We start from the raw sequence: 16,899 nt of genomic DNA, 5'->3' as shown, positions 1-16,899 counted from the left end.
GACTCTGCAGGTTGCTCTACTGGTTGCAGAGCCACAGAAAGTCATGCGATGATGCCAAGTACCCCAAAGCATCGCAAACAGTGAGATGGATATGGAAACTTAAGTACAGAAGGCTGTACAATGTAAGTGAGCGGAGATGCTGGAACAGATGACCCATGGTGGTTCTTTCCAACCTGACAATTCAGTGATTCTGTGATTGTGTGACCTTACTAAGCTCAGTAGCAGCTGCATCAGGCAGGCCCTTGTCAGTGTTGGCTGTCTGTGAGGAAAAGTTGGACTTTAGGATCCTGACAGGCATGGGGTTAATTTTTTGTCTTTGTGTCAACTGCTTTACATCAAGTACTCCTCTGTGCCCTTGGTCTGAGGTGACTCTGAGGCTGGATACTGGACAAAGTGGTCTAAACTGCATTTATAATGGTGAGCTTTTGCACAAATAGAGCCAGCACAGAAAAATCTTGGAATATATGGAATTTTCTATGATTCTTTGAATCCTCAGAAAACCCTATGAAAATAATAATAATAATAAAATTCTACCTTTAAAGTACAAACGTAAATAATGTATACTTGCAATATTTCCCCTAAATCATTATGAAGATGCTGATGCAGAGGAAGAGGTGTGATGAGCCATGATGACAGTATGATCACATGAGGTCTTAAAGCCCTCTTGTAATTGTTTGAAAAGTTGATATGCTTTTATGTCCCAAAGTGGTAGCTATGATTCTTCTGGTGTTTTGCAGTGTAAAAATATATGGACTGTGCAGACAATTCTTTGGTGATGGTAGCAGAATACAGTCTATTGAGTGGTGAGGGGACAGAGACCTCCAACTTTGACAGTGGTAGAGGTATTTAAAAGGCTTTATTAGAACTGAATTTTAGAGGATATAGCTTCCTCTGTAGGTATTTATGAAAGAAAATTAGCCTGCTCATCAGATGTTTTGCTCAGCAATAGAACAGCCTTTGAAAGATCATCATAGTGTTGGGTGATCCTTTGTTTTACATGTGAATGTTTTTTCCTGTTTTAAATAATGGGCTAAGGCTAATCACCTGCACAGTTTACCAGAAGAGTGAACCAGTCCATTCATCCATGTATAAGCAAATTGTCCACTGGAATAAAGGCTGCTTTTAAAAGCATTTTGAAATTATATTTTTAAGAATGGTATAAGGAATGTAGAGCCTATGCAGTGAAGAGATGCATTTTGTTTTGTTCAGAAAATATATCCTTTGTGTGTATGTATTTTCTTAGCTCCCTGTGCCAAGGTGAACTCCCCAGACACCTAAATACTTCACACTCTATGAATAAATACTCAACTAGTGTCAGAGAAGAATGTGTCAGGATTATTTAAGCACTAGACAGAGGGGGGAAAAAAAATCTCTGTCATGACCTACCGACCAGACATTTCTTGGCAATTGCTAATCAACAATGTTAGCCTTTTATTGTCTCTCCTGCCATTATCTTCCAGGAAAGGTCTGAGCAAAAGGTCAGAGTAGCTTAAGTAGGTATTGGTTCATTTGTTATCTTTCATGCAGTATGCTGCAGTCAACAGTCTGCTCTCCATTGAAGGTGAAATAGTTCACCTTAATTTGTTCCTTTAATGTAGAATTTGGCAACCCAACTCAAAAGATAAGAATACTTTCTGGTGGGAAGGTTTCTGAGAATAATTTTTAATACTTTCTATGTGCATTAATTTTTGATCTATATTTGGTAAAGATCTATATTTGGTAAATCACAAACTACTTCCTTATTGGCAATCTACAGAAGAAACATATTAGAAAAGTGACCTGGATCTTAACTCAGATTACCAACTCCTGTGACTGTCTCTGTTCAGGTAAGAACTGTATTCCATGCTTACCTCTGAACAGGCAATTGGATTTGCATTCCTTTCCTGAAAAAGTCTTTCTTGTGTTGCAGACTCCTAGGAAAAAAACATTAATTCCTAGAAGAAGATGAGGAAAAAAGGGATAAATTATAGGAAAAATTCACCTAGAACCTGTCTTCTACCACACAAATATATTGTGTAGACAGTGGTAAGGTGTGTGGTAACAAATGACTGTACCTGAAATTCTACATTTTTTAAGAGAATTAAATCTGAAAGACAGTGTTATGTTTGATCACAAATTGTTCATTATTCAGCTTTGTTCATGCTGCCTTAATAAAGCACTGCTGAACAGGAAAACCAGAAATCTGATTGCTTCCTTTCTGGGAATGTAAGTGTCTAACCTAAGGCATGGGAGAATTTCTCTCCCTTTCTCTCTTGCTGTAATACTGGAAACATTTGAAATTTGTTCAAGCCTCTATAGGAAGCCAACACAGACTGCTTTATCTTTCTCTCCCATATAGAAGAGCGACTGGGAAGTAAATAAGTGCCACCACAGCTTTCATCGTTGCCATTAGGCAGCCCAGGGCTCCTGGACCCTGGACAAGCAGGATAATGCAAGAAATGAGAGGGATTCACCTTCTCTCTCAAATTGCAGTAGCAATGAGGATCTCCTTCTATTCAGGAAAAACTGGAGTTGTATCATGTGACCAGCCTCTTTTGAGGCATGCCAGCTAAAGGCATGGTTTCCATACCCACTGAAAAGGGCTAATGTGGCAAAGGAGTTACAAATGTTTAACCTTACTAGGATTTCCTTGTTGTGAAAACATTTGGTCTTCCCTCTCTTCCACATGTTGTACCCATTCCCAAGAAGTTCGTTGAACTAAAGATAATTAATCTCTGCCAGAATCATTACTTTAGGCTTTCATTTTGTGAAGACAAGCCTCATTCTTGTGATGGCCAGAGCTATAGAAATTAGATTTCCCTTCTCTTCTGTGCAGTCTGCAGCAAAACCATTTTCTTTGTACCAAGTGGTAGTGGCATAAAGTCTGCACTGAAGCTTTAATATTTCTAGGAAATAACTCATGAACCATTTGTCTATTGTATGAGACCACACAGACAGGTACAAAGTGGCGTAAGTCAGGACTTGCAATAGATGGAGTTTCAAGCAGAGAAGCTCAGGGGCTCTGTAGAGCAGCGAGAGCATCTCAGCCAACAACCTCAAGGAGCAAATACCAGTCTGCTATACTGCAGGAGAGATTCTGGATTTTCAGTGAGGCTGGCCTGAACAGGACTGGTCAGGTGCAAAGACAGAGCATGCCAGAACTGATTTTTCCTTTAAAAGTGCATGCCTCTGTCATGCAGTGTTTTTAGTCTTAGGTTTTCATCAAGAAGCTAGATGTTTATATCACTTGTTGAATTTGAGCTTTATATTTGAGCTGGCGTTTGGGTGAGATGTTTAAAAATAAAACATTCTTTTATTTGCGTGCAAACGTTCCCTCTTCCCTGTGTTGCATCAGAGCAGCTGTTGTTGTGCTCTGCTTTTTTCTTTCTGGGACTGTCTGTGACAGCCACCAGCCATCCTATTTACAGTCGTTAGCACAAGGAAATTGGAAACTGCAGCTACTGGAACACGATTATCTCCTTCTTCATGTCAAGTTTGTCTTTTACTGTAACACAGCAAAATAAATGTTTGTACAGCAAAAAAGGCATTTTATCTAGAGGTAAACAAAAGTGCTGTGTCGTTGTTGAATGAGCTGCTGATGTAGAGCTAATTTTGGACAGGCTTACTAGAAGTGGTGATACAGAAGGGTGACAAAAGGGGACAACCTCCCCCAGCCCACAGCCCCTTTATAATCAGAAGTGGAGAAGCCTCTAAAGCAATTGCAGCAAGATCTAGATAAGAACCCTGAAGCAAGCAGAGGCTGGCGTCTTTGTTAGCCTCTAGGAAAGGACAGTCTTGTGCAATGTTTAGTCAAAGGCTTTTACCACTTGAAAAAGTTCTTGACTGAACAGCAGCCTAGTTAAATTTCCTCCAGTTCAGTGATCAAAGTGAAACAATGCCTAAAAACTCAGGATTCTGCAATCCTTGTTTTATGAAGTACACAATTGCATTTTTGTCATTGAGGAGTATGAAGAATTAAATAAGACATAAATCTGTCCATGAAATAAACAGTTTTGAACAGTGCATGCTAAAAGTCTGTCTGTTCTGCAGGAATTAAGTTTCATTGTCCGTTTTACCTTGTTGAATTCACAAATGTACAATTTAGAAAATTGTGAAAAACAAAGAGACAGAAGTTATGAATTGCTAAAGCAGCCTTTGATTTTGCCTTTATTTTCTTAATCTTAAAAAGGTGGTTTTTTTTATGGCATACAGCATCAGAATCAGCACCTTTGCATTTAGAAACTACAGAGAAGCCCTGACAATTTTTTTCCCTAGTTCCAACTTTTAAATCATGCAGAAAACCCTAATCTTTATTCCTTTTCTCTATGAAAAGCTTAAGAGCTTATTGTTGCAACAAAATCATGTTATGAGGGTTCCATTCACAAAATAAATTTACTGCACATTAAATGTTGATTTAGTAATTTCACCTTAAATTAAAACTTTAATGCAAATGCATATATACACACACAGTGCAGCTTTTGTGATGTGCTATCTTGGTTTCTGTTATGCTCCAGATCACAAGGGTATCATTAGTGCAAATTAATGAGATTTAACTGTACAGTTATCTTTTAGTAACCACTTGGACATATTTCAACTCATTTAGGCCAGCGTACTGAGTTTTCAGCATCTGGTTTGGTGAGTGATTTCTCAACTTCATCTACAGGATTAGATTTCTTCTGGTTTGGGATAGCAGGCAGGACACAGCTTGGTTTTAGATTCTCTCCTGATAGACCAGGCAAGAGAGAATAGAGGATATGACTCTGAGAATGTCTTGTTTTCGGAGATCTGGAGTTTGGAGCTGGTGGGAGAATAACTGCACTGGTTCGTAGGGATTTTAACTTCTTAGCATCCGGAGATGGTAGCTGAACTAGAGGAAATAGGAAAAAAAAGAAGGTGCAGAGAAAGTGAAAAGCATGGAATTTTTACAAATGATTTCGCAACTTTCTTTGCACTGTTATCTCTTACTGTGTGCACTCAAGCCTGTATTTATAAAATAGGATCAAAATATTAATAAAAAATTGTATAACCCTAGCAAGGCTTATCTTCATCTGAAGAAAACAACTCCCGTGTTAAGTGATTTACTTTTAGTTTAGTGACCAGTAAGTCTTGAAAAGTTAAAAGATTTACTTTTTATAAGCAGAGAACCTATAGTTTGCCTGGAAGAGACTTGATCTGTTTGGAGAAATTTTCACAACGTGTTTTTTCATCAGAAACCACAGGTTAACTGTAACAGGACTGTTCCAAAAATGCTCTATCCCTGTAAATAAATGCTGATCAAAATCTAAGGAAGATGAAATGGAAGAGTGTGGGATGCTGTGTCTGGGTTTCTCTAGGACAGTCAATCATAAAGATAGATCCACACATGCTCTGCTATTCACAGGCCACAATAGTAGCCCATTACCCTGTAGCACACCAAGACACACACCAAAACACCTGAGAGGCACACCCATTATGTATCTTTATTGTTAACTTGTAAGAAACGGTGGATTTAGATCATCCTTAATTTCCATCTCACCAATGTAACACTGTTTGTACTTTAAAGCTAATATTGTTCTGTATTTTCTCTGAATTGAAATCCTCAGGCTCCCTTATTCAGACAACTTCCTAATTCCCTGATTTTTTAAAAGGAGAATTCAAAAGCTTAATTGGAGACCTACTTTTCTGCGCTGTCAATTTATTGTGAATTGCATTAGCTTCTTTTCATTTTATCTCCATTTTATTCACATGCTCTTTGTATACAAACAATATATTTTTCTACAGTTTAAGCATATGAAGAGTTATTTCTGGAGTTACAATATCTCTGTTTCGGCTACAGAATCTTATTGCAATTTTTTACATTAATTTTTTTCTTGATTGTGTTCTCATTGCATTTGTGATTTCCTTCCGTCTGCATATTTGTGATAAATTATCTGAGAGGCTATTAAAAGTGTTCTAGAAGTGTTCTAGATGGAAATTTTGTGTTTTATTTAATTTGCCCCACTGAAAACAGAAGTTACCTCTCTAATGTCTGCAGTGGACCCTCACTGCGTATATTTGTCCATTCATATCTGTATCTATCTATTTTAGCTATCCATTTTAACATAGTGCAAAAGAGGCTAAATTTCTTGTCATAATCCCCTGTAGCACACACCTTACACTAATGTAATTATTGATTTTTTATTTTTCAAGACCAGTACTTTTCCAAAGCTTGTCTTACAACTTAGGGCAAAGCAGGATCTTTTTAGAGAGGATTTAGATTATTTTCTTGTTAAGCTAATTTCAATGACTATTCAAGTTATGATTACCTGAGGAGACAGTGTTTACCATAACAGTCTGGCCTCTAGCAGAGTACTGTAATTAATGCATCGTATTTAAGATTCATTCATGTTCAGAAATTCAGGAAATCACTTCTCCTTTTCATGAAAAAACCCCAAGCCATTAATAATTTTCTCTAGTTGGTGTTGAATTTTTGTGAATCTGAGAGGGCTGTACACTATAAATAGGCCCATGTTTTCTGGCACATGGTAGAACGCTTTGAGTTCACTGAAATTTTGGTGTGCAAACCAAATATTGAGAGGCTCACTTGTGTCCCTCTTTAGAACATAGTCATATATTAATATATTCAAAGTTCACAGCTGTATGAAAAATATTCATAAAGCTTTATGCACTTTATGTACATCATTAAAAGCCTTAAGTGATGGATTTAAGTAGGCCAAAAGTGCTCTAGCTTAACTTCACCCCCATGACAGAGCAGCCTTCACAAACCCACGCTTATTCAAAGAATCCAAACATCAGTGCTTTCCACATTGTCCCACATACTGTGGTCAGTTTAGGATATTCGATGCGGGACTGGTACATGGATGGCTCTGAAACAATGCATAAAATGACTAACATTAGTACATGTATTGCACATGATCTTGGACCCAGAGCTGGGATGTGTGAGAGGCAGAGCCCTTAAGGCCCCAGGAGCTACATATAGCAAAAGCACCATTAATAATTCGCATGCAGAGGGCAGAGTTGGCCACTGAAGACCTAGTGGTACAATAGGAGCTACTGGTTCAGGAAGCCTTTTCCACTCAGCAGACTCTATTGGTGGCTGCTATTACAAACTGCAGAGGCAAAAATAAGATTGTCAGAAAGGCATAGCCCAAGGAGTATGCAGTCCAGTAGAAGAATGGGTCTTAGACTCCCCTCCTCTGCAAGCAGTGGCCTTGTGCAGAGATGTGGCTTCTTTGTGGAAGGCTTTGCTTTTAACTTGGGAGAGAAGAAACTTCACATTGTGATGAATAATGGCAAAAACAACCACAGGTCTCCAGAAAATATTGTTAAATGACCTGTAGAAATAGATTTTAAATGTGTTTTTTAAATTTGTTGTTCTTTTTCCAGCAAGTAATCATGTCACTTTTTTGTGCATCAGACATATTGTCTCCTCTGATGTCTCCAGAAACATCAGACGTTCTTAACTACATGAAGAAGTAAGAACAACAGAGAATTATCTAGAAGTCCCATATTTTTTTGAAAAATTACTCTGGCATTTTGTGAGGACTGTTTTTCAGGGGTTGTTGGAAGTGTTGCATGATGAGACAGAAAGACTGTGTGTGGGGGATGAAGCAGCAGCATGCAGAATAGAAGGTGCAGCCTGTGCTGAGGCTATTCAGGAAACCATGTGAAGGATCTCTGGCCCTGGGGATATCTGAAGGGTGAGAATTTATGGTTTAAAGTCAGTTAAGTACTCTTTCCAGGCTACTGTTTCATTCCCATTTTCCTCTTTCTAATGTATATTTTAAAATGTTTTTACTGAGATGATTTCTTCCTTCTTTTTTTATTTTTTTTTTTTATTTTTTATTTTTATTTTTTTTTATTGCCTTTCCTTTTTTGGGTTAGATACTTCTTCTTTCTGTTAGTCTCTGGGTAGTTTCAGTTCTCATTCTAGTTTTTGCTTATTTTATTGTTCCAGCTTCTTGGTATCTTTTTTTTTTTTTTTTTTTTTATTGTTTTTATTTCCTTAGCATATTTTTAACACACATCTTGTATATTAAAAATAGTAGAGAAACACAAATATTCATACTCAGTCTTCATTGCTGGAGCACTTTGCTGGATAAAGGTTATCTCCAAAAGGGTAATACTTTTAGGGCTGTATGGAGGATGAGTGAAATCTCATACTGGATGACACTCTGAAACAGTTACTTAGAAAGCTTCAGGAGAAAATATGTCATTTGTGTTAACAGGAAATACAGTCTATTTTGCAAATAATTTTGCTTTTCTGTTACTGGCTTGAACTAATGTTCAAGCCGTAATGGCATCTGGATAAACATGCTGTGTTAGTTAATGAAACCATGATTCTTAATTGTGACAATTGTATCTTATTTGTAATACACTTTTGGCAAGAGACTAGAACTAAATTCTTGACCATTTGAATGCAAGAACAACAATTATTATGAACGAATTTTTAAAAGATTTTGCTTATAGCTATGATTTAACTAGAAGACACAGAAAACATGAGTAGAAAGCTTAAAAAATAGAACACTTGGGGTTTTAAAAGCAATTAAAAACAATTAAATTATTTTCTTCCTTCTGAGCAGACAGAGAATACCACCACAGTGCTCGAACACCTTTTATTCTTCCTGTCTGATGTAGAAAACAGCAGCAGTGCAGGATTCTGTCTAAATATCCACCCAATTTGATGGAACCTGTAAGGCTGCCTCTGCCTCATTTCTAGTAATATTGTCATCGCTGCAGAATTACTTCTGACCTTCAGATTATAAGCAGCAGGAAATCTTAAATTTAGGTCTGAATGTTTTAGAATCTGGCTGATCCACAGAATGACAATTAGTAAACTGTAAATCCTCATCCAGTATACAATGGAAATTTATGTGTTGTGCAACACAAGAACACGGGGTTAGGACACTGCTGGGAGTAGAGCTGGTGTCTGTGTATGAAGAACACCCCAGCTGCTGGCTTGATCCTACCTGGAACAACCACAGTCTTGACACTTTGCTGGGACTCTGAGAGTGGGGTGAGGCTCTCCTGCTCTTTGGGACCACTGCTTTCCCAAGCTGAATGTGACCAGCAATGTGCCCTTGCAGAAATACAGCCAAGAGTGTCTGGGACTGCATCAGGAAGAGCACTGCCAGCAGATTGCGAAGGGTGATTCTTCCCCTGTACTCAGCTTGGGTGAAACACATCTGGAGTTCTGAGTCCAGTTCTGAGGCTGGCTCAGAATGAGGGAGGGGAACATACTGAGGGAAGTCCAATGGAGGTCAATAGAGATGACTAAAGGATTGGTGTGTCAGCCTCCAAGGGGAGGCTGAAAGAGCTGGGACTGTTCAGTCTCGAGAAGAGAAGTCAGCTCAAAGGATCTTGTCAATATGCATAAATGTTTGATTGTGGGGAGTAATGGAGAAGGAGACAGACTTTTCTCAATGGAGTCCTGCAGAGGGAAAAGAATCAATGGCTACAAATAAGTAATAAGAAACTTTTTTCTCTCAGTGTAGTCAAACACTGCAAGAGAAGGCCCAGATAAACCGTGTAGTCTCAATATCCATTCACAGAGATACTTAAAACAAAACTGGGTGTGATCTCAGGCAATGTGCTGTGGGCAACTTCTCTGTGGACAGGGGAGTAGACAGCCAGACCCCAAAGATGTCTTCCTACACCTGCCATTGTATGATGCTGTGAAAAAGCAAACATGAAACCTCTCTCAAGCTCTCAGACGCCAGTGATGGGGGCATGCAATGTGATACTGTAACTGACACTTGTCTGTACTTACTTTTGTGGGCACTGTGGTTGGGTATTGGAGCTAGGCTGTTCTGTACAGGAATAACATTTTTCATTTTGTGTTGGCCTATGGACATCCGCTGAAAACTTCTACCTGTGAAAGAAAAAGAAAATTATTATGGGAATAATTTTAACTAGTGTGGTGCACTGTGCATTTCTGGTTTCCAGAAAAGAAAATAACGCTTACTTCGTATTTCTCAGAAATATGTAATAACAAGAAACCACTGGCTGAAAAAGAAGAAGCTGTTGCTTAGTTCACTTTACACTCATAAAAAGGACTGATTGATTTAGTATAACCTTCACATATACCCTTCATATCACTTCCTCTCATATAATATAGCAATAGATCTTAAAATGGGCACAGTTTATTTGATCTCTGCAAGAATATTTAGACTCTAAATCTGTAAAGTTATGCAAATAGATGATTTGATTTCAGAATAGAAGCTTTAGTTTGCAAAATGCCCTGGTAGGGTCTCAGCCTTGTAAGTATTAAAACACAAACAGTTCAACTGCTGGTTGGAAAAGAACTTTGAAGGCTATCAGCAGTAAAGATGAGCTTTGAGAGGATTTTTTATTTTGCAGATGAAAGCAAATCACAACTGATAGAAGGTGATACTGATCCCTATTAAACTATGTTTATGGCAGTATCATTTTCACCAAGAAGAATATGTGCTGGAAAAAGAAATGTTAATTGGTTAATTCTGGCATGTCACTAGTTAAGATTAAAGTTAACTTACGTTTAGTACTATTAAAAAAGACAGAATGTTGTATGATGCATTTCATCACATAAAGGACATGTCTAATACCGAAAAAAGTAGAAACTCAAGCACCAAGTCAATGTTTTCACCACATCTTTTTCCTGAGCTGATATTACTCTGTGATGCTTGAGTCCCTCAAATTATTTTTCTTGTTATCATCAAAACTGTGATGAGCTGTGTAATGAGTTGTCTTGGCAAGCAGCTGCTCATCCAGCATGGGTTTGCTCATTGAAGAGCAGGCATATGCTCTGTCAGCACACAGAGACAAGGGGAGACATGGGGGGCATGTAGCAGGAGGAAGAGCAGGAGGAAGAAATGGAATAATATTAATTGCCTTTGTGGCTTTGCAGTTGGTACTTGAAAATACCTATGTCTGGTTTGGCTTTGCAAGATAAAGCTGTAGAAAAATAGTTATAGAGCAGTTTTCTAAAGGTGCACTGAAGTAGCTGTCATGACTGCTGTAAATATGTTGCTGACTAAACAGATTCTGTGTGGAAGGAGTTACAGTGGTGTTTGTCAAGCAAACCACCATGTCAGTACAGCCTTCAGCTCAGCATGGAGCCAGGTTCTGGTCCAAAAGCCACAACAGCTGATAGACATTGGGTCAGTCTGCTGGACGCTGTGGTTAAGCTGATGTGTTTGAGCTACAGCATGAAGAATCTTGTATGGGTGAGCTCTGCCTAATAGAAACAGACTTCAGTTTGCTTTTCCCGTGTTTTTATCATCTCTAGTGTCTAGGTGGTAAATTTCTTCTATAGACCTTGCATCCACTTTGCACAAAAAACTAAATATATCAATTCCAATATAGCACAGAATCATTTGTTACTTTCATTAGAGCAATTCAAGTTATATTGGTTTCTGTGATGCTTATGCTGAAAACTAATGGCTTATTGTGTATATACCATTATGGCTTTGATGATGGGAGGTTGTTGCTATCAAGAAATATGTTCATTTCATAAATGGGGATATTTGTCAGCAAAACAACACTACAAAACATAATCATGTTTGCAAGGATGATATGACTGCTTGGAAAAGAATCCTTGTTAAAGTTTTGGCATCAAGTGGAAGTATTCTTCTACTTTTACTTTCTATCTGTTATAACATCTGGAAAAATAATTTTTCTCTCTTTGAGACACCATCTTTGCTGTCCCCAAAAGCGTATTTATGATTGCAGTTTTTTTGAATAAATAAAAGGAAGCAATTTCATTCTTACAATGCAGGACTGCATTTGGGTTTTTTTACAGGTTGTTTTTTAAAATTTTTCTTTGCATTTAGGAAGGTGAACCTCATAGTGGTGCCTTTCGTGTAAAAGTTGTTAATGTTATGATGAATGTTTCAGAGTAAATTGGTTCTTAAATTTGAGAAAGTGACAGCCACACTGATCAGCTTTGCACTGCCTTCCTAGCCAAAAAATTCCTCCTCTTGAGCTATACCATACTGCTTATACCATCATAAACTTAATAATAACCCATTTCTCACATTACCTGTTCAAGCAAATAGGAGGTACTGGGCTATTGCAATAAAACCTGTAATAAAGTTTCAGCTAACATCTGGAAATTTAGTTACCCAAAAGAGGAATGGGTGATGGGCATGTCAGAGCTATCTTATACTTGAGACAGGCTTCTGGTTACCCATATCACTTGCAATTTCTCTACTTCTACTATTTTTCCAATATAGATGGCAGTACATTTTACAAAAAGTGATAATTGTAAAGCTTATAAGTACAAAATGTTTCAGATTTTTGATGGCAGCTCAGTACTGTGGCTGGCAAACACTGGAAATTTTGAAAGTTTTTAGCATAGGCTGTCTTTTCTCAGTGGAGGGCAGTAATTCTGAGAGAAACCAATGATGCCATTGATAGTAGTAAGGTAATTACCTTACTCAGTGCTACACACAGCAACCTCTCTCCTCTGTGTAAGTGTTAATGTTCAGCTGGTAAATTGACTCATCTTTCAATCCCAGGAGCACAGAAAATAGAACAAAAAGCCTCCAAAGGCTTTGGCACATGCATGTGCCAGCTGCCTTTGTAGCAAGTGAGAACAAAAATTAGCTTTCACTTTGACAATAGACATGGTCATGCAAGACAATCAACACTGGGTGTCAACAGAGAAAATAATTTTCAAAGCGAGTTTCCATAGATTATTGATACCCAGATACCCAGAATCCTGACCTAAGTATTCAGTGATTAGGAAATTACATGTAGTCCCCCCCAGCCATGAACTGAGAAATGAAGTATTAACACTTCAGTATCTTCAAAAACCGGATGCTTTTTTTTCCCCTCAGCTAAGTCTCCCGCAGAAAGAAAGAAAGATAAATCAATTTTAAAAAAACCCAAAACCAAACCAAACCAAACCAAACCAAACCAAACCAAACCAAACCAAACCAAACCAAAAACCCCTACAAAAATCAACAAAAGATATTTTTCCTTAGAGAGAGGGCTGCCTGCACAGCATTGCTGGCAATAATTCTGGGCCGGAACCAGACTTTGCTTCTGATCCCTGTAAGTCCTACAGGCACAGCACACTGGAGACCTGGAAGCCCTGGAGCTCATACAGTAAATGCAGTTCTAATTCACAGAAAGTCAGGTGGCTTTAATTACAGAAGCCAAAAGAATTAAACCACATACATAGGCATGAGGAGGGATAAACAGATCTTCTTATCATGAAGAAATGTGAGACAATATCTGTGTTGTGCAGTGAATTCCTGTCAGAATGCACTTCTCTTCCTCCTTTGAGGAAGAGAATATTTCAGAGGAAGGTTCTTTTTGCCAGCCACAAGAATAATTTTATTGTTGGAAAATGTTGCTAAAAGGAGTTAGAACAAAGAAAACTGGGCTTAAAGAAGACTCAGGCTTTTTATTTTCTGAGAGAGATAATAAAATGTCAGAAATAAGACTACTTACTTTCCCTTTGGTCATGTAAAGATGGCTCCCATTATAAAAACTTGATTTTTGTCATACAATTTTTGCAGTAATATTTTTTCTAGGAAAATCACCTATCCTTCTGTCCAGAGCAGATGAGGATTTAACCATTTTCTTAGGACTGTAGTTTGGACTGTACTACAATATTAAGAAAAATCTATAATAATATTTTAAATAACATGGTAGTTACTTCCACATGAAATGTATTAACAGTCTATCAAATTTCAACAGAAACTTTACCCAGAAATAGTTGTCCTCCAGTCTGGCTTATCCAGTTTGAGCTCACTCCTGCTACTGCTGTCAAGTTCAGTGATCTCAAATATCTTAGCCTCACTGTACCATGTTATGGTGAGGTTATAAAGTAGCCCTGCCGGGGCTGCTTTGCAGCACATATAAGCTGAACCTTGCAGACTCCAGTGTAGAAGGATTTGTGCAGAAACAATCATTGCTGGGCGTCTGGAGCCTGGGGCTCCTGTGGTTGAGTGAGTAGCTGAAGAGAGCATAATAAAAAAGTAGTGACACCTATGGAGCAGTTCTATTAAGATTTCAGGAATGTGGCCTGATGTTCAGGAAGTGGCACTTTTTAAATAGTTCCTTTTTACACCAAAAAGCTATTTCCAGCCTTTTTTTGCGCAATGTATGCATAATGGCCTGTCATTCTGAAATTGCTGTCTCTGATTTACTTGTCAGACTTGTGTGCAAATATTTGCTTTTTTATAGTTCACTTCACTTATATTTCAGTACAGTTTGCACTATCATGAAGGCAACTGGGAGCTCTTCTTAGGGTTTCTCACTCCTCTTTCCACTGAAGGGTAGATTAACTTATTGTAAAATTTTTACTCCTTTAAGTGGTATACTGGAAAGTTTGGGGTTTGCTTAATTTTCAGTTAGGTATTGCAGTGGTTGGAAGGCATGCTAGATGTGTTTAATTTTGGCATAGGACTAATCCCAAAGGAGATGAATTTGGAGACACTGATATGTTAAAGTAAACTCCACAATGCAGGCCAGCCAGGCAGATTCCTTTAAACATGGACATGAGTCAAACAAAATACTAGATCCCAAATCCAGCCAAACTCTGTTCACCTTAGAATTCTAATGCTCTGCTTCATTACTGTTGCATTACAATTTCCAGACCACAGCATAAAAGCATTTGTCTCATCTCTGTAAATTTAGCAACCTGTATTCAGCTTTGGAGAAACTATAAGAATAGCACATCAGACCAAAGAGCTGGCACTCAGGGTGGCATTCAGTGTGGGAAGGGATGCCATGGCAGCCTGGAGTCAGAATATACCTGTAAGGATAAAGTAGCATGGCATAAAGCTGTCCAGACTGGCACTGGACCTGCCTAGATCCAGAAGCGGCTCTCAGCAGTTACAGATTTGAGGGCAAGTCTGTTCTCTTGCACAGCTGCATCCAGGACTAGATGTGAACACAAGACAGCAGGTGTGGTAGTGGGTGTTAATATGCAATTCACAAAGCCCATATATGCCCTGGAGGCACTAATTGCTCAGGTGCCTTATTTGCTTCCTAAATATCTATGTTTTTGCTTGCTCTTCAGATCTCCTATTTCCTACATCTAAGCACCTTGCTTCAGCTTTCAGCTGATGTCCCACCCACATGCTATCTGGTATGGCCGCATAAAGAAACTGAAAAAAAAAAAAAAAATAGAAATTTTATTGGTCCCTACTTTTTTTCTGACTCAGCTTGCTACATCAGTAGATATTCTAGGATTTAGGATATAGAGAAGGAAAAGATTACCTGATGGAGAACTGGGAAGTGAGGGAAGGCAGGGAGGGCACAAAAGCACACGGTGAGATCTATCAGAGTTTAAGCCATTCATCAGTTTGTCTGAAGAAGTCCTAGTACAGACTCTGTAAGAGAGTCTTTGGTTAGAGTCTGTGTTCCAGGGATCATCCAGCAAGGCCTGGCAGCTGCCTGTGCTGTCCAGTAAGTTGTGCTCACTCCTACTCTTTTGAGATTTGTGTGGATAGGTACTGGAGCTGGAGGACAAGCTTGACATTTTGCTCTGGGAAGCAGTTAGGAAGGAATTGCCTGCAGTGATTGAGGGGAAGCTCTGGTTGGTGATGGGTGGGGATCCCTGACATGCTGATTGCTTCTTTTCTGCTATGAGGTACTTAGTGTCTGTGCCCTTTCTTTTAAAGTCAGGGGTGGTCTTACACTCTTCTGAAATGTCTTTGCAATTCTTATTCATAATGCAATCAAAACGGGTGATGATGGCATCTACTTCTGAGGTCTCTTCTCCAGGATTTTGATCCCTGCTTCTCTCCTGACTGGCTTTCGGATCATCTTTCTTCTTTTTGCAAGAGAAGATCTGGTTCAACATACTGAATCGTCCTTCTTTCTTTATAAGTCTGCTTTTCTGGGGGGGAAACTGATGAACTGACTCAGATCTACTGGAAATACAAAACAAAATGTGATGTCAATATTACCAAACAATGAGAAAATACCAACTGTGTTACTTAAAGAAAGAAGCTATTTTCTGTCCAGATACATTTGCATAGGTGGTTCAAGAAAATTAGGATCCCAAATTTGTAATTAACAAAGAATGAAAATGCTACTTCACTCTTTCTTATTGGTGAATTGCTTTACAATCATCTTAATATAACTTAGCACAGCTATCTGGGAAAAAACAAACAAATTTTTCTGGCTTCAGCATCTACCAGATGTGAAGATCTAATGATAATGAGGAGAAAATTATGTGATCTTTTAAATCAGATAGTCCTTGTATTATGTCAGATTTAGAAAAAGGTATTTCCAGTCATTGCAAACAAACACTGTAAAGAAAGGCATTTGTTCACCATTCCTATAATTCCTTCCCCCTTCCCACTTTCCTCTTTTCCATTTGCCTTTTCCCTTCTAGCCTTTTTCCTTGCCTTGCTTGTGGTAAAGAGGTCCAGCACAGTTTCAGATTGGTCAAGATAATTACCTACACTGGTACTGTTGCCTTTTCAAAACTAGAAATGAAACCCAAGATAATTTTAGTATGTGAGGTAATATAAAAGTAGATCTTTATTGAAAGCCTTAAGGAGCAGTTATGAAAAATGACCACAAAAGCCCACGCCCCAAAAGGGTGAGTACATGTTTATAGGTTTCAGGAAATTAGCATAATTGATAAAAGAGCATCAGTTAGGAGGACAAATGATAGAAAGTGATAGAATTCTACCCCAGGTCAAGGCCCTTCTCTGGAGCCCCTTCCTTGGTACCAGCTGTATTTTGTCCATGAGAATGTATCAGGAAGGGTTGTTTTCAACATTGGTTCCCAGGAAGAACCAAGATAGGATAGGAGCCTTGTACCCCTCAGGGCTTGGAGCTCTGGAATTTGTTTTGTCTTTCTGCCTAGGGAAAGGCCATGGAAAATTACTGGGAAAACTAACCACTAGTACAATAGGCTACAGAGATACAAATGTGTGTGCGAAGAATACAGAGAACATATAAATGAGAAAAAGAAAAAACCAAAAATGGTAT

General features: G+C 38.4%; 1 protein-coding gene across 2 annotated transcripts in view; it reads right to left on the bottom strand.

Moving 5' to 3' along the window:
- Positions 1-4,144: 4,144 nt before the first annotated feature.
- Positions 4,145-16,899, bottom strand: part of ANKRD55 (ankyrin repeat domain 55) — a 46,116-nt gene continuing 33,361 nt past the window's right edge. Inside the window, exons 9-11 of one of the 2 annotated variants that reach the window (XM_056513490.1) lie at positions 15,172-15,824; positions 9,728-9,829; positions 4,145-4,846 (exon numbers count right to left, since the gene is read on the bottom strand). In XM_056513490.1, the coding sequence (XP_056369465.1) occupies positions 4,575-4,846; positions 9,728-9,829; positions 15,172-15,824 (1,027 nt within the window). In that variant the 3' untranslated portion in view covers positions 4,145-4,574. Of the gene's footprint in view, positions 4,847-9,727; positions 9,830-15,171; positions 15,828-16,899 lie in introns of both variants that reach the window. The other variant, XM_056513489.1, reaches the window with a different exon arrangement.

This window comes from Oenanthe melanoleuca, chromosome Z, assembly GCF_029582105.1.
Source record: "Oenanthe melanoleuca isolate GR-GAL-2019-014 chromosome Z, OMel1.0, whole genome shotgun sequence".
Taxonomy (NCBI): domain Eukaryota; kingdom Metazoa; phylum Chordata; class Aves; order Passeriformes; family Muscicapidae; genus Oenanthe; species Oenanthe melanoleuca.
This window is presented reverse-complemented; position numbering and strand designations above follow the sequence as displayed.